The 19,749-nt window shown below is 42.7% G+C and overlaps 1 protein-coding gene and 1 long non-coding RNA gene across 4 annotated transcripts in view; both read right to left on the minus strand.

Annotated features, from left to right (window-relative positions):
* Positions 1-344: 344 nt before the first annotated feature.
* Positions 345-6,190, minus strand: LOC121028514 (uncharacterized). Its single transcript, XR_005789275.1, has 3 exons — positions 2,002-6,190; positions 1,014-1,195; positions 345-555 (listed from the first exon to the last, which is right to left on the minus strand). It is a non-coding gene; the product is annotated as an uncharacterized LOC121028514 (long non-coding RNA).
* A 2,120-nt stretch (positions 6,191-8,310) lies between these two features.
* Positions 8,311-19,749, minus strand: part of AVL9 (AVL9 cell migration associated) — a 71,396-nt gene continuing 59,957 nt past the window's right edge. For 2 of the 3 annotated variants that reach the window (XM_040472305.1, XM_040472306.1), the window contains exons 13-16: positions 19,320-19,437; positions 16,617-16,670; positions 16,048-16,136; positions 8,311-12,874 (exon numbers count right to left, since the gene is read on the minus strand). In XM_040472305.1, coding sequence (XP_040328239.1) covers positions 12,759-12,874; positions 16,048-16,136; positions 16,617-16,670; positions 19,320-19,437 — 377 coding nt within the window. In that variant the 3' untranslated portion in view covers positions 8,311-12,758. The remainder of the gene's footprint in view (positions 12,875-16,047; positions 16,137-16,616; positions 16,671-19,319; positions 19,438-19,749) is intronic. The other variant, XR_005789276.1, reaches the window with a different exon arrangement.

Consider the following 19,749-nt stretch of genomic DNA (forward strand, 5'->3'; position numbering starts at 1 on the left):
GATGTCACAATATTCATCAAGTGCCTACTATGCGCCAGCCCCTCCCCCGCACCATCCATTATAATACTAGATAGTTATTACCCCCAGAACATTAAGAGTGGTGATGGAGGGGCACCTGGGTGGCGCAGTCGGTTAAGCGTCCGACTTCAGCCAGGTCACGATCTCGCGGTCCGTGAGTTCGAGCCCCACGTCGGGCTCTGGGCTGATGGCTCAGAGCCTGGAGCCTGTTTCTGATTCTGTGTCTCCCTCTCTCTCTGCCCCTCCCCCATTCATGCTCTGTCTCTCTCTGTCCCAAAAATAAATAAACGTTTGAAAAAAAAATTAAAAAAAAAAAAAAAAAGAGTGGTGATGGAGATGTGTTCAGGGCCTAATGGGAAAAAAAGAAAGGCAAAGCGAGAGGCTTTTACTTATGTGTAATGTCTTCTCTACCCTGATCACTGCTTGGATTGTCCCCTCCAACACATTACCATTCATTAGCAGAAGAAAATCACCAAAGTGTCATTGATCTCCAAAATCAACTCATTTTTCCATGTTCTCAAACCAGCATGGGAAAAACTGGGAAAAGACAAAGGAACAAGAAGTGCAGAGGGAAACAAGTTGGGATTCCTGCCCTCCTGTGAACCGCCTGTATTCGTAGAATCTTTTTTCTGTATTTTCCTCTTCTCTACATTACCTCACTTTTCAGTGATTAATAGCTAACATTACAAGTGAGCATCATACTTATTAGTATTAGTTTTTCTAAATGTTTATTTTGTGTATTTTGAGGGGGAGAGGAGCAGAGAGAGGGAGAGAGAGAATCCCAAACAATTTCCATGCTACAAGCGGAGAGCCCATTGCAGGTCTTGATCTCACAAACCGTGAGAATGTGACCTGAGCTGAAACCAAGAGTCAGACACTTTACCAAGCCACCCAGGTGCACATTGTTAGTATTACTCTTAAGTGACATAGCAATCCTTCTGTTGTTCCCAATTTTTCATTATCCTTTTCAGTGACATAGAACTCTATACACATACCTTTTTCCCCGTTTTGGATGACTTCCTTGATGTAAACCCTTAGGAATGGAATGTTGGCCAGGCTTAGGATGAGATTAAGTCCATTTAAAATGACTTCGATGCTCTCCCCTAATTAAGGTACAGGTCCATAAAAATGCTCATTCCTGTGTTAGTGACTGGGATCCTGCTTTTTAAAAGGGCACCTTTTAAAGCAATGAAACAAGTATTAGCTTAACATTCAAACGCACTCGAAAAAACTGTTGGAATGCGTGAGCTTGCTAGACTACGGGAAGCATGGATACCCAACAAAGGAAGGAATAAATGGTCAAGTGCTGGAGGAGGGTGTCCACTTCTGTCCGAGTGGCCTTACTCATCATTCATCTGAGACTTTGAGCAGTTTCCCACCTTAGAGAGGAAGTTGGCACCTGTCAGGTCCACTTATATGTGGGGTTTTTTGATATAGAACTGTAATATATATTTTCTCTTCCTTATGATTTTCTTAATAACATCATCTTCTTCTCCCTAGCTTACTTTATTGTAAGAATATCATACTGAATCCATATAACACACAAAATATACATCAATAGACTGTTTATGTTATTATCAGTAAGGCCAGTGGTCAACAGTAGGCTATTCGTAAAGTTCTGGGGGAGTCCAAAGTTACACACACATTTTTGACTGCAAGGGTGCCCTTAATCCCGTTGTTCAAGGGTCAACTGCACTTCTTTTCCTTCCTGTATCTGCTGCTTGGGGTTTTCCCTCTCTTCACTCTCTTTTCCTTAAGACTTGTATTCTCACCAAGAGTAACTCGGGGTGGTTGCTATGCATCTCAGTCTCCTTCTGGCTTTAGCATCTCCAGAGGTTCTTAGTTCCCTTCCATCATCACTCATCCCTTCCTAGAGCTTTACTCACTCTGAGCTTCTCCTTTTCTGCATCACAGGCGATGGGACCCCCTGAGGGTGGGCTAAAAATCTGCTCTCACCTTTACTGTCTCTCTTCAGAATCTTACCTTCTTCACTCAAGAAACAGAGCAAATGCCACTTCCTCTGTTGGAGAAGTCAAGTATGCCAAAGATGGCCGACGGGGCTAAAACAAACTCTGGTCTCCAGCTTAGAGACCCCTCCTCTGGGTTCTTCTTCCTTTGTTTGCTGTGTGGGCAAAACCCCCCACAGATATGGACGTTGTCGGCTATAAATTACCCTCCCGACTTGCATTCTGGGCTCAGTCCTTTGGAGAAACAGTCTCCTCTGAGCCCAGCGGTGTAAAATAAATCTCCAATTCACCAAGATCTCCGAGTGCCGCTTGCTTCTTCCACCATGGTTCCAGCCTGGTTCCGTAACACCTCCAGGAAGCCTTCTCTGATTGTCCCAGCAGAAAGGACTGCCATGGCACTTTAGTGGCCCTCTCAAGACACTCATCACTTTTTATCAAATTTTAGAGGTCTCCTCTTGTCTTCTGGACTCCAGACAGGACCCTAGTAAGTCGGTTTGTGACTGAGTGCATCTTTACTTGCTGCTGCTGGGGCTGCAGCCGAGGGGAGCTGTTTTTAGCCGTCAGGTTTGGGGGGCTGCTACCCAGAGCATTTCGGTTCTCTAGCACCTTTATCCTATGTTTTCATATATACGCTGTCTCTCTGACATGCAGGTTTCTATGAATGGAGACAGAGACCCCATAAACAACACTGTCCACAAGGAAACCCATTCCACATTCCCGAGGAATTGTGTTAGAAATTTTGGAAACACTGCCTGCTTTTCAAGGGAGAAAGGTCACAGGATTTAGCCTGATAACTTAGAAGGGAATAAAACACATATCTTCCAACCAGAGAAGTAGTGGAGAGTATCCTTCATTTCCAACAAAGCCCCCAAAGAAAAATGCTAAGGATTCATTAAGCCCAGATGCTCAAAGGAGTGGAATTCATGGCACACAGAATAAAAATGTTTTAAACCTCGAGTCTCAAAACGAGGGAGCTATCACTAATACTTTAAAGGTGGGAAAATATGTAAGATGAAAAAATTCCAGTCCTGCTGGCCCTGTGATTTTGAACAACCATACAAATGGGTGACACACACAAAATATTCATCTTTACCTGTGAACCTTAACCAGGGAATTTCCACTGTAAAAGCATTTAGTGGGAGTGAATGACCTATTGAGGGCACGGAGGCATTGGTGTCTCATGGATGACCTTGCACAAAGGGCCAGTTCAGGGTCACTGCAGCTGAGGACGGTGTAGTTTAACTTCAGTCTCAGTGGTTTCTAGGAAGCGCTGCTGAGGGACCATCATCTAGGGCACAGCCAGGAGGGGCACGTGGAGAGGCTACTTTTCAAATCCTCTGCTATCCGACTTTGACCTAACCATTCCCCAGAGCAAAGCACTGCCTTCTGGGAAAGTTGATCGGGGGTAAAAAAAAAAAAAAAAAAAAAAAAAATCCATGGACTGGATCAAATAGAAACGAAAATCCAGATGATGACTGCAGATGGACTTTCTGAGCATACAAAGTACTCCCTGCCTGTCAAGTGTGTGAAGAAAAAGTGAGTTTTCTACACCGCGCTGGTGGGGCAGGTCTCCTGGGTCTTCACTCGGCCAGAAGAGTAACTGAGACGCTGGAGTGGCCCCCGTGCTCTCCCCAATCTCTCAGACTTGCTTTTCACTGACAAGCGCCGCTAAACTCTGGCAAAATCCACGGAAAACACGGTCTCACAGTGACCGCTTTTTGACGGAGAGCGGCAGTCACAGGAGTTTTGTTCTTGGGCCTATTGTTTGGGGCGAATGTGATTTAAAGTCGGCGGAAAGCTGGGAGATTGGACTGCTGAGGAAAGGGCAGGGTGGCTGCTGGGTTCCGATAAACATCACTGAATGTGTGGCCAAGGGCAGGGCGAAAGAGGGTGTGAGTCCTTCTCAACCAACTTTCTAATCCGCAGCACCCGACCCGCCTCGTGCCCGCAGCCAAGCCCTTCCAGGTTTTCCCCTGCCTTCTCTGAGTCTATCCCCCTTCTGCCGGCTGACAGGGCTCTCCCCATCCTGACCTAGCTGTGGAGGGCCCAGCCACACCGAAGAACATTCACTGCTTCCAAGTCTGCCTGTGCTGATCTCCCAGCCCCGGAGTCCTCTACAGCCTCTCCCATCACTGCACCTGACTCCCACCTCATCCCCAACGACTCTCACTTAGCCTTCAGGTCTCAACTTGGGCCAGGAGAAGAGACTTTGAGTCGTCCCTGTTCAGAAAGCAGCTGGCCACCTTGATGGGCTTAAACGCATCCTGGCCTTTGACCTGGCCCTTTTTGCCCTCTGTGATAACTGCTCACCTGTCCCTGCTGAACAGCGGGCTCCAAAGGGCCAGGCACCACGTGTGTACATAGTAGGCCCTTAAATATTTGATGGGGAGCAGCTGGCGTTTAAAATGCAGTATGAGGGACTTGGGTTAATCTTAAGAGGGGCTTCCCAGTGCGAGTAGCTAAAGAGGAACAAATCTTGGGTCTCTGGAGGCCAGTGTGTCTCTGATGTGTTAAAAGTCCTTAGAGTTTGTGGCTGCCTGGGACAGTTCTGGAAAACACTGGACACTTATGTGATTTTTAGACTTGGGGAATGTCAGCCCTTCAGATTCAAAAAAATAAGGTTCCTTCATCCATCTCCATAAACCAGTGCATAGAACCTGTAACAAAATGAGAAAAATACAGACAAATTAATCAGTACAACTCAATTATTTGGTTTAAAGGATTCTCCTTTACTCTGACCCTATGCTCTTCTCATGTTTGCATATTAAGATGTCTTTGTATGAAGTGAGAGTGAGAAGATGAAGTAGTTTATAGTAGTCCTTACATGGCAAAAGAAGAAATGTTAAAACTTTCTAGCCATGTCCGGGCGCTGGGGTAGTGGGAGGAATTTGACCTCTCTACTCTAGATCACCCTAAAAAGAAGTTCCAGGTGTCCAGGTGAATAAATATGAAAGGCAAAGCTTTAGAAACTCCTAGAAGATCATAGAGAATCTCATGACCTTGAGGTAGAGTAGTCTTATTTACAAATAAGACACAGAAAGATAGGATTTCCTCTAACCCTAAGAGGAAAGACATATTTAACTACATTAAGAATTCTAATCATTAAAACAGATCATAAAGAATGAAGATAAGTCACAGAATGAGATATTTACAACACACATAAATGACAAATAGTATCTAGAATACAAACATATACATGCATATAAAAACTCATAAAACGCTCAAGCAAATAAGAAACAGACAACCTAATAGACAAATGAGTGAAAGACTTGGAACAGGCATTTTACAAAAGTAGAAATCTAGGGGCGCCTGGGTGGCTCAGTCAGTTAAGTGTCTGACTTCAGCTCAGGTCATGATCTCGCGGTTCACAGGGGTTCGAGCCCTGCCATCGGGCTCTGTGCTGACAGCTCACAGCCTGGAACCTGATTCAGATTCTGTGTCTCTGCCTCTCCTTCCTGTGCTCTCCCTCAATGGCTAATAAATGAAAAGGCACTCAACCTTATTAGTATTCAGGGAAATGCAAATCAAAAGCCACAATCGGATACCATTTCACACCCACCAGACTGGCAAAAATTAAATTCCTTGTGATACCAAAGCATTGGAGACAATGCGGAAAAACATCCAGCAGTTTCACTCTGGCATCTACACCCTGGAGAAACACATGCAGGTGCACTAGAATGGTCAGAGCAGCACCGCCATTCATGTCAGCCCTGAACGGGAACAGGCTAAGTCCACCTTTGGCAGACTGGATAAACTGTGGGATAGCTGTAGAACGGCATTGTATTAATAAAACAATGAAGGAGAATAAAATCCTAAAAACAAGAATTAAGCAGAAAAATACAAATGGTAATTCCACTTATTCAAGTTCAAAAATAGACACAAAATAAACTATGCAATTTGGGATACAAATGTAGGAAGAAGGAGGTAAAATTATAAAGAAATAATTATCTCAAAAATGAGTATAAAATACTTCTGGAGGAGGAAGAATTAGGACCATGGAGAGACACACGGAGTAGGGTGTTTAGGTGCTGGCTAATATGCTACTTCTTACCTGGGTCGTGGTTACATGAATGGTTGCTTTAGATTTATTTTAACGTATATTCCTTGCTCTTTTCTGTAGGTATATTTCACTTGTTGCCCATCTTTTTTTATTTTAGAGAGCAAGAGAAAGCATAAGCAAGGGAGGGGCAGAGAGAGAGAGAGAGAGAGAGAGAGAGAGAGAGAATCTCAAGCAGGTTCCAAGCTCAGGGTGGAGCCTGACTCAGGGCTGGATCCCAAGAACTGAGATCATGACCTGAGCCAAAACCACTGACTGAGACACCCAAGCGCTGCCCCACACATCTTCTTAAAAAAATGTTTTACCAACTGCAAATCTCCAAGCCTAGGAAGCCCCTATTTACGTGGTTCTCACTAAACTCTGAGTCCAACTGTTTTAGAAAGGACTCAAAGTAGCTCCAAGGCGGGGGGCACTTTAAGAAAGGAGAGAGGCTGGCGCTGGGTCTTCGATTGTGGGTTCTCTCAGGAATGCTTCTCTGAACAATCAGGGGGTGGGAAAGTGAGGCACAGCAAAGGCTGCAGTCGGCCCCGGAGCTTGTGGAGGCTAGGGCAGCAGTGGAGAAGCTAATGGGGCATGAGCTCCCGTGTGGTGGACCTTGGGTGCCTGACTTAGGAAACTGGACTTAATTCTGTAGACAGTAAGTAGATATGGAGGGTTACCACGTAAGAAAAATGCCATAATGTTTTGGGAAGATGTATCTGGGTGTGGGGGGTAGGGCTAGATGGAAACCAGTTAAGGGTCAGATGCACTGGGAATGTGGAAGCAGAGCTAGAAAGAGATGGAATGGAGACACATTACTGAGGAACAACAGTGAGAACTTCGTGACAGAGGAACACATTTTCCAAAAACTGATGAGCTGTCTTTTCCAGTCCTTCCACTATAAAGCTGGCTCTAGGGGCATAAAGAAGAACTAAGAGAAATTCTGTTTTACAAGGACAGGTGGCTGGAACCACACATGGTCAGAACAGGACTGGCAGACACACTGACTTGATGCTGAGGGCCTGACCTGAAACTTTAAAATTCCCTACAACTTTTGAGGAGAAATTGCCTGGGCGGGAATAAGCAGGAAAAGTAAAGGATGGTGGTCATAGCCCAAACCAGAACGAGGAGTCTAATGAACCCCAACATCCTCATCACCTGGCTTCAACAACGATCCGTATTTCATCATGTGGCTTTCGTCATTTTCCCACAGCTCTAGTCCACATTCATGTGCTGCAGGAATGTAGCCTGATCCAGTGAAAGGTAAAACCCATACATTTAAATGGTTTGAATCTTGGTTCTTGTCCTATTGGGATGTCAGCAGTTCCAAATACAGGTGTTCACAGGTTATGCAAAGAGCATAACCATTCTGATCTCCTGCCCCAGGCTGTTCCCTGGCTTCTGACTCCATGATCATACAAAGTGTGCTTAGTGTGGGGAGATTAAGTCCAGGCAGAGAAGACCTTCACGAAAGGCTATTCCTTGGAAAAAAACTGGCCCCATAATCATACTCCTTCTAGATGTTACCAGATTCAATAATTGCAACTCCCATCTTATCGGAGTAAAAAACAGGCAGTTCTGACCTTGGAGAGGAGGGGGAACCATCACCCCACCACAGCAGAGCCTGACGCCCAGTTGGCAGAGGTCCTTGGAAAAGGGGAGAGGCCGGTGGCACCGAGCTCTACTGTGGCCAAGTACCTCATCAGCTCCGGGGTGTTAACGGTGCACGTCAGAGAACATTGGTATCTTAAATTAACCCTGCACTCAAGTCAGCGCACGTTCCTGTGGGGCAAAGAAATCTATCTGCTTCTATGAGGCACATCACAAAGCTCATCTTTTGTAGAACAGCTGTAAGAAAATCACCATACATGGAAATATATATGAAACTATGCCAGGAGCCCTCAGTGGAAATGCCAAGGGCTAGTCCGAAGCTTACCGGTCCAGATGGGAAAATGGGCTGCTTGCGACAATGTTCTATTCCCCTGAGGGTTTCTGTCAGTGAGCGTGTGATATGACTGCACGACCAATCTCTGCTTGGTTATACTTTGTGCACTTAGCCTTCCACAGAAGCTAAGAGGCTCTTCCTGCAGAAGCCACCACCTTAAAAATAGAGGCACCACCATAAACAACATCAACACGAGAGTTTAAAGGAGTAACGAGTCCTTTAGTTGGGTCTGTGTGCTGGTTTCTTACACGAAGTTGGCACTGCTGTCCAACTGTGGAGCGGGCCAGAGACCACACCAACAACATGAAGGGTATTTCTAGAAAGACAGGCCAAGTACAACTGTGTGCAGGACAAACAGGATAATTTTATTCTTATGTTTCCTTAAAATAAAAATACAGAACTTTTACAATTCACTATGATTAGACATGATTTATAATTTTAACATCTTTTTTTTTTTAACAAATGACAACGGAAAGAAAGAACTAGTACAAATTATAAACCTACTGGAGCAAAGAGAAACTATCTTTCTGATCAAAACATGTGCCACAGCCAAACCTCCTCAGAAAACTTTCTAAGATTTCTTAGCTAAACTTTCTCAGAGGGTTTGTGGGAAGCCTTTAATCTCAAATATTTAAACTATTTTTGTGACCACTAAATGCCTTCACCAACTTGTTAATCAAACGCTTCCTACATTTAGGAAGCAATGACCAAGTGGTCTGAAACACGTTAAGTCTTGATCCTATTTTTCCAGCTATAAATTATTAATATTTCAAGAAAACAAAGTATTTTCTAAGCACAGAAGCTTTCTAAAAAACTTCAATTACCATTTCTGGCTCAGTACCTGACTGAAATGTTCAAATGTTTATATTGCACACAAAAAAATCTGAGCAGCATACTGTGTGTGTGTGAGAAGCTGATGAAAAAGAAGACTGGGGAAAAAACCCTAAATTGTGTCCCATTTACATGATTTAAATATATAGTTTCTATATCTTTAATTAATAGAAGTAAAAAGGTAAACTTTAGAACAGCACAGAAATACAAATCATTAGAGTTTTACAAAATATACTCAACCCCTATACGTGCACAATCTTTTTAATTCTGGAGTTACCATACAAGGGAGGAGCTAATTTCTTCCCCTTCATACGAAAGCAGGAAGTCACACGTACAAAGTTATTTATATGAAAACAATAAAGATCCACATTCCTCTTCTTTGTCCTTGACAAATATTTATGGAATGTTGGAAATTATGAAAAAACAATTCCAATGTCACGAAGTCCAAAGACCTGGAATGAAATACTCCCAGTGGCACACTGCGTTGCACAGAATGACAATCCTCTTCTGGAAACCAGGGCTGCACTCCCTGTCAGCTTTAATGGCTGCCCACCGACCTGGGTGGAAAGGCCACAAATGCTGGGCCACCTCTGGTGGCATGCAAATGTTGATGCCATCTCGAGTCCCAACCAGCTCCCTGATAAAATAATGGACAATATGTAGCAGCTACCGTCCCAACAGGCTACTCGCCCCAACCGCTGACAAGTATAAAAGTTCATGCGGTTCAAGATCAGTCCACTGCCCCTCCCAGAGCTGAACACTCCCCAACTTGTCACCAGGCCCAGAGGGAAACACGGGCTGTAACTTCCACAAAACAAAGTAAGAACAAAACCTGCCTGCCGGGGAGATAAGATTATAGCTTCATTTTCAAACTTGTAACCAGATTAAAATCCTAACTTCTCTGTAAAAGAATTCTTATAACTTTCAGCACATTAAATACTGTGTCCTCAGAATACCTTCATTCAGATTGTAAGTACCTTGTTCCTCAATTTTGTGACTTCTAACTTCTCTCCCTTCCAAATTTGCTTTCTTCTTACGTTTCTAAAGTAAATTATCATAAAAAAAAAAAAATCCAATGCTTAATATAGAACTGAGAAAGCAAGATAAGATTGAGGAAATCACGTCATATGCTCTGGTTTGCTGCCTGAGGATATTTCTGCTGTTTCTTAAAGCAAAAAGTAGATAAGGATTGTTTTAGACCTTGGGCACTGACTAGTAAATCACTAGGGGATCTGGAGATAGACTATTCATCCTGGTTATGTGAGTCAAATGCATACGCGAGAGAACTCTGAGCCTCACTCTTGACATGCAACTTTTTCTCTTAACGCAGGTCGGGTGGTTGGTAGCCTTAACTCTTTTCCTTCCCTATGTCAATTGTCATTACAATGCCTTAGTAGGAACTAAATGCCAGGGACTTTTCCCCAGCACTACTTTTAAGTTACCTAGATAGCAGTGAGGCCACCGCCAAGCTACAGATGCAGTCTGTGTGGCTGGCACGCCCTGGAAAGGCCTGGCTGACCCTAGCTCCCTCAGGCCTACTTACCAATACTCAGTTCTTAGACACAAAGGGACTGGAGCGAGTGTGGCCAAAGCAGAACATCCATCTTTACCGGTGCTATGTCTAAAGATGGCCCCATGTTGGCTCCCGTGGCTCACAGAACCAGGAAGGCTACAGCTTCTGGGGCTGGCCACTCAGCTGAAGCCTGGAATCCAAGTCACAAGCACGCGGGCTCCCAGGACAAGGGGCCAAGCTTCCTGCCTTCGACTGTGCTGGCCGCCCTGGGGCCCCTGCCAACAACATATTAGCTTACGCTCCCTGAAAACTCCAATGCCTCCCAGAACCTGAAGGAAATATAGTTAGTCTTTTGACTACTTCTCTGACAAAAGTTCTATCTTTTGAGATACTCACTTTATGCTGAAAGTCAGTTAAATGACCAGCTTAAGAGCTGAACTCTGAACTAGAAAAATTAATAGCAAGTTCATGTAAAGGTATATGTTAAAATGGGGAAAAAGTGATCTTAAAGCAAAGTTAAATTTCACGTAACCATTTTTATCTCAGTGGGATAGCAACGTGTAGATTGGCCTGCTTCTGAACAGTGAGAGATGAGAGTTTACCCCAAGCCCGCAACCCAAACAAACTGGAGGATGGACCAGCGGCGTGCCGGCCGGCCTCGCAGCTGCTCTTGGCGCTGTGAAGCTTGGGCAGCAGAGAGCTAACAACTGCACACTAACACTAGACACCCCGACTAATGATGCGGCCTCATGAAACAGGATGTTAGAATGAATTCTTTACAATCTCAGTGCAACACTAATTAAAGTTACCTTTTAAGGTGTTGTTTGGTTATTACTTTCTTCTCTTCAAATAGTATTTCCTGAGAAGGCTAACTTCCCCAGCAGAAGTGGAGTTAATAGAGTTCTCACAATAAGCCCTTTCATTGATCATCACTGAATTCTTGAGTTATTGTGCTCAAAAGGAAGTACGCTTTTACGTTTGTCAGACTTGTGTTAAAACACAAATAGGAGATTTTAGAGACATTTAGATTATATCCCTATGTCCGTTTCACATGCCCTAGAAGAATTTACTTCTTACATCAACATTTTGTAAGGGATAAATCAAATATAATCACGTGTTCTCCTTAATTAGATCCCTTATTTTCCCAACACCCTGTCATATGTAGATCATACTCACAACATATTTGTCAAGTGTCCTTTGTTACTGAAAAAAGTCTGTCCCCTGTAAGTACTCCCTGAGAACACCCATCCAGAGTCCCCTTGAAAAGCAAATGAGAGCTGTGCATGGCAGATACGTGAGGTCCAGTTGTATAAAAATCTTCAGTACGTAGCACACATGTGCATGCGTCTAAGGTGAAACCAGAGGTCCTTTGTGAAACAAGACTGATGTCACAGCTGTAGTTTTCTCCTCTTGCCTCTTGCTTTTCTAAACGTGAGTGAAGATGAGATTTCTATTTAATATTTATGGATCATCTCGTTTTTCTTTTATAAATACTTTTATAATGGGGTAGGGATTGATTACCGAAGGATTTTCCATCAGGGAAGTAGAAAGGCCAAGTGCCTTGAAAAGCTGTATGAAGAATAAGACTAAGAAAAAACCTGTTATGTCTGTAAACAGCCAATGGGAAACGGTTTAAAAGAAGAAATAGAAGGCACAAACTGCGGGTTAAAAAATGCTTGTAGAAGACTGCAAGATAACTAGAGTTGACAGAACTCACACCTAGGGCTTCTAAAGCCTTGCCCTAAATACACATTCTGGTTATACCACTCCAACACCACTGTGACATTCTCGATGCCTCAGAGCAAGTGCTTAGGACTGGGAAAGAATAAACTATAAACATAAAACACTTCATCCTCAGAACTACTGCCTCTGGCTTTCACGTTTCTGGGAGTCAGTGAATTGATAAGTGTGTTTTGTGGGTAGAGAACCAACAAACAAAAAACCATCACATAATCAGCAAAATAACAACAAAGGGCTGGACTGTATGGCCCCTTAACTTTATAAGCACATTTTAGGGCCAACTTGAAATTAAAATAGTAAGATAACTTAATTTTACCACATATAAATTACAATGGCCACCTGGATATTCAAACAGCGAAAGAGAACAGAATTTACATAAGTAAAAACTTTTCTAAAGTAAACAAATGTAGAATATCAGGACTGAAAATTCATTAGAAGGTTCACTGTCTGTTTTAATCAGGCTCAGACTGAAATAAAAGTAGTCAATTTAAACCCCAACCTGGAAAGCCATCCCCTCTATGGCTGCGATTTCATCTCTCCAGCATCCTGTGAATTCATCTAGACAGAGGGCAACCATCCATGTAAACAGTTCGACGTACTGGTCCCCTGCTGTGGACCTGTGGCCGATGAAGAGGAACAGTCTGGGAGCAGCAGACAGACAGGGAACACTTAAACTTAAGGAAGCGACCACGGCCTCTGGACACCTTGTCAGGGCTTCCCGTCGGGCGGCTCAGTGAGACTCTGGGGGGCGGGACTGGCGAAAGTGGAAAGCCAGGAAGACATAGCTGTCTTTGCACTGGAAAAAGCTCCTCCAACTGATTGGCCTGGAGGGAGAGGAGAGGAAAAACAAAAGGAAACATGTCTTCACTTTTGTTAGGAGATACCGAAAGACCAATGCTAATAAATGTTTATTTACTGTTACACATCAGTATGTTAATAGTTACTAAAACAGCATTAAAAAATTTTTTTTAACGCTTATTTTTGAAAGAGACAGAGAGAGACACAGAGTGTGAGCAGGGGAGGGGCAGAGAGAGGGAGACACAGAATCCGAAGTAGGGTCCAGGCTCTGAATGGTCAGCAAAGAGCCTGATGCAGGGCTCTAACTCACGAACTGCGAGACTATGACCTGAGCTGAAGTCGGACGCTTAACTGACTGAGCCACCCAGGCGCCCCACTAAAATACCGTTTAAGTTTCTAGGTTCAAAACAATCCCTTTCCATGGGCATATTTAGTAGGAAACTGGGTAACTTCTGGGTTAAGAGCCTACTCTCCTAAGCGTTCGTTCTGAAGGTGGTCGGCCAGTTCTTTCCTTTATACCCAGCATGCTAGGCCAGCGGTTCTCAGCACTGGCTGTGCATCAGAATCACCTGGGAGAGCTGAAAAAAAACCAAAACAAAAAACAAACTATGTGCTCTCTTGGTGGCTCACATGCAAGTTGATAACTGATAACCACCTCCCCAGGCAAGAGTGGTTAGGCTGCTCTCAGGAAATGTGCTTTTGTCATCTGAGACACTGCTGCCAGGGGCGCCTGGGTGGCTCAGTTGGTTGGGTGCCCGACTTCGGCTCAGGTCATGATCTCACAGTTTGTGAGTTCGAGCCCTGTGTCGGGCTCTGTGCTGACAGCTCAGAGCCTGGAGCCTGCTTCGGATTCTGTGTCTCCATCTCTCTCTGTCCCTAACCCACTCACATTCTGTCTCTGTCTCTCTCAAAAATAAACAAACACTTAAAAAAAAAAAAATTGAAACGCTGCTGCCATAAATGAAGATGCCGACTGCTCCATCTGCCTCAGGTCTGTCTGTTTTGTTTTAAAGAAACTTATCTCCAAAGCTGATGTACAAGTGAAATTACTGCAGTTAAATCATATACTCCCACTATTCTTAGACAGGGGAGTGGGGAAGAGAGCTGGCCTTAGCAGCAGCATCACTAATAATGAAGTAACAATCGACATCATATACCTATATGAAGTAGAATTTTTCTGTTAAAAAGAATTCAAAGTAAGTTAAACGCGTAATATTGTATGGAAATAAATGCTCACATCTTAAATTCCATTCCCTGCCATGAGACAGACCCACTTATGGGCTTTGTGCTCTATGTCTGTCTTTTAAAGGGTCCACACAGTACGTATGTAGCTCACTCACCCTGACTCTAGGTACACAGAATGTTAGAGCTCAGGCCTGCACAGAAATCACCTAATTCCAAGGCTTTTGAACTGTGTACAGGAAGGGTTAGTCAACCTCTCAAGGAGGCTAAGGAAGGAGATGGCACCTATTTTTACATACTGATGTGACAAAGCAAATATGGCAAAATGTAAATAACTGGTGAACCTGAGATAATTGGGAGCATGTACACTGTTGCACCATTCAAGTCTGAAATTATATAAAAAAAGGTTAAAAATATAAAAAAGGAACGAGACTTTTTTTTTAGAATGGATATGGAACAAACTGCAAAGTATTTTAAGTGAAGAACACTCTGCACAAGAATGTAAACGACACCATGCTACCATTTGACAGGCTTCAGTTCTCAGGGTAACACTGGCCTCATTAGATGAACTGGGGAGGATCATATCCCATCCACTACATTCTGAAAGAGTTTGTATAAAATTAGTATTATTCCTGGGGTGTCTGGCTGGCTCAGTCAGTAGAGCGTCCAACTCTTGGTTTTGACTCAGGTCATGATCTCATGGTTTCATGAGTTTGAGTCCCGCATAGGGCTCTGTGCTTGGAATTCTCTCACTCAAGCTCTCTCTGCCTCCCCTACTCACGCTGTCTGTCAAAAATAGATAAAACTTAAAAAAAAAATTCAGTATTATTTCTTAAACATTTGATAAAATTCATAAGTGAAGCCATCTTTACCTGGATTAAATAAAAAACCTTATGGCATGGTTTTTATTTTTTTTTTTTTATTTTTTCAACGTTTTATTTATTTTTGGGACAGAGAGAGACAGAGCATGAACGGGGGAGGGGCAGAGAGAGAGGGAGACACAGAATCGGAAACAGGCTCCAGGCTCTGAGCCATCAGCCCAGAGCCCGACGCGGGGCTCGAACTCACGGACCGCGAGATCGTGACCTGGCTGAAGTCAGACGCTTAACCGACTGCGCCACCCAGGCGCCCCATGGTTTTTATTTTTAATTCAATTTATTTACTAGATACAGGGCTATTCAAATTCCCGACTACTTACTGCATCAATTTTGGCAATTTGAGGGTTTTTTTTTTTTACTGTTTATTTTTGAGGTGGAGGGGCAGAGAGAGGGGAATAGAAGATCTGAAGCAGGCTCTGAGCTGACAGCAGAGAGCCTGATGCGGGGCCTGAACTCATGAACCATGAGATCATGACCTGAGCTGAAGTCAGATATTTAAGTGACTGAGCCACCCAGGCACCGTGGCAATTTGAGTCTTTCAAATAATCTGCATATTTCATCTAAATTGTCAAAAAACTGGCATAAACTTATTCACAATATTCCCTTATACTTTTTCATTTCTGTAAGATCTATAGTGATGTCCCCTCTTTCATTCCCAATACTGGTAACTTGTATTTTTTCTCTTATTAGCCTATGAAGGTTTTATTGATATTGTTTTAAAAATCGCCTGTTCATTTCAGTGATTTTTTTTTACTGTATGTTAATACCTTAGAAGACAGCACTCTTAATGTCTGCTTTATTATGGTGTTCTACTACTTATACAAAAATGCAGGCAGCACAGGAAATGGGGACAAAACTCCAGTGAAATTTGAATCCTTGTAAGAAAACAGTGAATTCATCATAAAATTGGTTTCTTTCCATCAGGTGTGGCAAAATTTGCTGAATTTTGACATTACCTGATGTCACAAGAATTTTAACATTTTGTGAATATTTTCACAAAAACAACTTTTGTATTCAACAATCTTGTATTATAGGATACACAGATTTCTACAACTTTATGATTTTATCAATGACACACTGAGTACAGAGAAGAGATGTGTTATGATTCTAATCTGTTTCTGGCTAAGGGCATGTCTTACCAACAGCTTTTCCTGTTTGTACAACATTTCGGCTGGTTGTGACCATGACGTTTCCAATTTTTTTGCCACGTTCACTGTTTTGAACAGAACTGAGTAAAGCAAAGAAGTTTTAAGTACATTACAAAAATTCACACACAGCACCTTCTATAACCATCCCCCAAATTAGAATTGAGAAAAGAAGCTAAATTATTTGTTGTGCATCAATTAATTTAGTAAACTTTTAAGCATGTACATTTTCAGAAAATACTAAAATAACATGCAGATGAACCAAAAAAAAAAGGACATAAGGATGCATGGTTAATTCTCCCTACAGTTATGATTGGCTAAAGTTACTCCACCAGAATAAAAATGGCAACTCTGTTATTAGTTCACACCATTCTCTATGAGACAGCAGTGTTTTCACTCTGAAACATACACACTGCTGAGCTGAAGAATGTTATGCACATATTTGGTTACTATTTGAAGCACAAGTCTATCAAGTGGAGAAAAACAATTCCTAATTAGCAATGAAACACATGGCATAAACTCAGACATAAAAATTTTCCTAGTTTTTTTCTCTAAATACTCACTGTGAGAATCTTAACTTCATGTCTGACACTGAGTACTGGCCTTGAAAAGGATGACTGTAAAACAAAGTTTGAGTCTATGAGATTCTAAGTATTTGACCAATAAAGCTGCAAAACAAAGCTGTCATAAGAAAGTAACAGTAAACCTTGCAGGGATGACTCAGCTGGGTGGTGGTGCTCTGCATGTGACAACAGGTCTTTGATCACAGCTCTCTACTTACAGTCTCGGGAGCCTCTCTGAGCTTAATTCGTCACTTGTAAAAAGGTGTTTTGTTTTGTTTTTTCCTTGGAGTGCGGTGGGTGGTTTGTGTTAATGTTACACTAATGTTCTGATTTATTTGGTCTGGGGTTGGGCTAAGCATCAATGTTTATTTTATTAAGTTTAGTTTTGAGAGAGACAGAGACAGCATGATTGGGGGAGAGGCAGAGAGAGGGAAAGACAATCCCAAGCAGGCTCCACGCAGTCAGCGCAGAGCGTGATGTGGGACTCGAACTCACAAACTGTGAGATCACGCCCTGAGCTGAAACCAAGAATCAGACACTTAACCAACTGAGCCACCCAGGCGCCCGCCCCTATTTGCACATTTTTAAAACCACTGTCTTAGAATCTTTTAAAGCCCATTCCAGCTAAGTCTCTTATGAACCTACATTAAAATCTGTAGAGTTGGTTCAGGGCACCTGGGTGGCTCAGTGGTTAAGCATCTGACTTCGGCTCAGGTCATGATCTCACAGTATGTGAGTTCGAGCCCCATGTGGGGCTCTGTGCTGACAGCTCGGAGCCTGGAGCCTGCTTCAGAATCTGTGTCTCCTTCTCTCTTTGCCCCTCCCCAACTTGGGCACTGTCTCTCTATGTCTCTGAAAAAATAAATAAACGTTAAAAAAAAAAAATCTGTAGAGTTGGTTCAAATTTGAGGCACCACAGCAAATGCAGAGACTGGATAGAGATCTGACCAGCAGGGGAGGAGACCAGATGGCCCTGCATGACACACTGCGGATGGTCGCAGTGGACCCCCCAAACCCCCCACCCCAGCACCACCACAGTGAGGGCCACCAGGCAAACAAACTCACATCTGTTTCCCTTCATCACTCTTTAAAATACAGGCCTTGTGGTTAGTGAGGGAGAATACTTTGAACTCTCAGCTCTTTCATTTAATACTATTAAGCTGTTTTTGCCTTTTAATTCTGTTTTTACCACATTCAAATGGCAACATAGGTTTCTGCTACAGCCCAGCGTAATGATTAAATCCACCAAAATCGTTGCTGAACCTAGTCATTTTTCTTGATAGATGATATAAAGGTTAACAGACATGTTCTTTACAACCCTGCTATACTTCATCCTTGCAGATGCTTCCCCAAGTTACTACGACATAAATATCTGGATTTTGGGGGGAGGGAGAGGGAATATTCTTCATAGCACCACTTATATCACATTCCCAGTCTAGTTAACTCTGGCTCCCAAATAATACAGTAGTCAGTACAAAGCTGATTTTTGTCTCTTACTGAGAAGTTTAAAATACAAATAAAAACAAATGTTCAGTGTACACCTGATAAACATTCTGTTCATCATTACAAAAACATTTTAATAGTTTAATTTAGAAAAGAAGTTCTCAGGATGTACAGCAGTTCCCCCTTATCTGTGGAGGATACACTCCGAGATCCCCAGTGGATGCCTGAAACCACAGACAGTACTGAATCCTATTTACATTATGTTTTTTCCTGTACATACATACCTGTGATAAAGTTTAATTTATAAATTAGGCACAGCGAGATTAACAAAAATTAATGATAAAACAATTATAACACTACACTGCAATCAAAGTTATGTGAATGTGGTCTTTCTCTTTTCCTCTGAAAATCTCTTCTGGCACTACACTCACCCTTCCTCCTCTGGTGATGGGAGAGGATAAAATGCCTACACGATGAGAAGAAGGGAGGTGAAGGATGTTAAGTACTGGGATGTAGCGTTAGACTGCTACTGACCTGACGATACATCACAAAAAAGATCATTTGCTTCCAGACTGCGGGTGACCTGGAGTAACTGAAACTGGAAAGTGAAGCCACGGATAAGGGGGTACTACCGCACATGTTCCATCAATGGGTCTCCTCACACTCCTCTGTTCCATTCAAAGATAACCTCATGTCATAATGGCCCCACGCCACAGCATATTTAAATGTCTTTTATGCCTACGTGGATAAAGTCTGTCAACATTCAATACTGCGACAGGTATTAAATTTTGTAGGATTTTAGAACCTGCGGTGGAAGCCAGGCTTGACCACACACCTAGGAGTTCAAATATCAACTTTAGCTTTTTCACACTTCATGTTTTAAAATAACCTCTCAGTGGTATTTCCTTCGAGGTTTCTACCTGGTTTGACCATTCAGCTAAAGTACAGATCCAGGGAAAGGGAGAGAAGAACTATCATGTATCGAGTATCACCATGTGCCAAGACTTCCTCTTCTGAATTATGCCAAGATCTGGGAGAAATGCAAATCCTTCCAAAAGTGTCTGGAGCATTTTGTGTAAGAAGAATAGGGAAGCAGTTTTCAGCTGCTTCTCTGTATCTGGGATTTTATAATTTACTTCAGGAGATTTTTGGAGATATTCACAATGTCATCAAAGTTAAAATACAATCCTTCTTTACATTAGGGCATACTTAGTAAATCCACCATGTTACATACTATCAACCTTCAGAGGACGTGCTTACTTTGGATTTATTTCTGCAAGTGCCGGATGCTTGTTGCTGTTCCACACCCTGTAGTTGTGAGTATTCTTCCATGCTGTAACAAAGGTTGTCCCATAGTCCGATAGTATCTTTTCATTATCTGTCAAGCAAATATTTGAAAGTTGAGCTGGACTGTAGCCAGTCAGGGATGTGAAAATTAACAACCAAAAAGGGTCCTTTGAAGGAATGGCTTTGTCCCCTCCACCCCCCTGCTTTATAGGGGAGATAGCCTACCAGATATCAGGAAACTTGGGTCTAGTTCCAGAAATCCTGTTAAGAAGCTATGTGGCCTTTGGCAAGTCACTTAATCACTCAGAACTTCATTCTCCTAACCGGAAAATAAGAGGGTTGAGCCAGATATAGTCTAAGGTTCCTTATAATTCCAAAATATTTCCACGTTCTCCTTACCAAG

Source organism: Herpailurus yagouaroundi, unplaced genomic scaffold (assembly GCF_014898765.1).
Source record: "Herpailurus yagouaroundi ecotype Mexico unplaced genomic scaffold, PumYag 100, whole genome shotgun sequence".
NCBI classification, from domain to species: domain Eukaryota; kingdom Metazoa; phylum Chordata; class Mammalia; order Carnivora; family Felidae; genus Herpailurus; species Herpailurus yagouaroundi.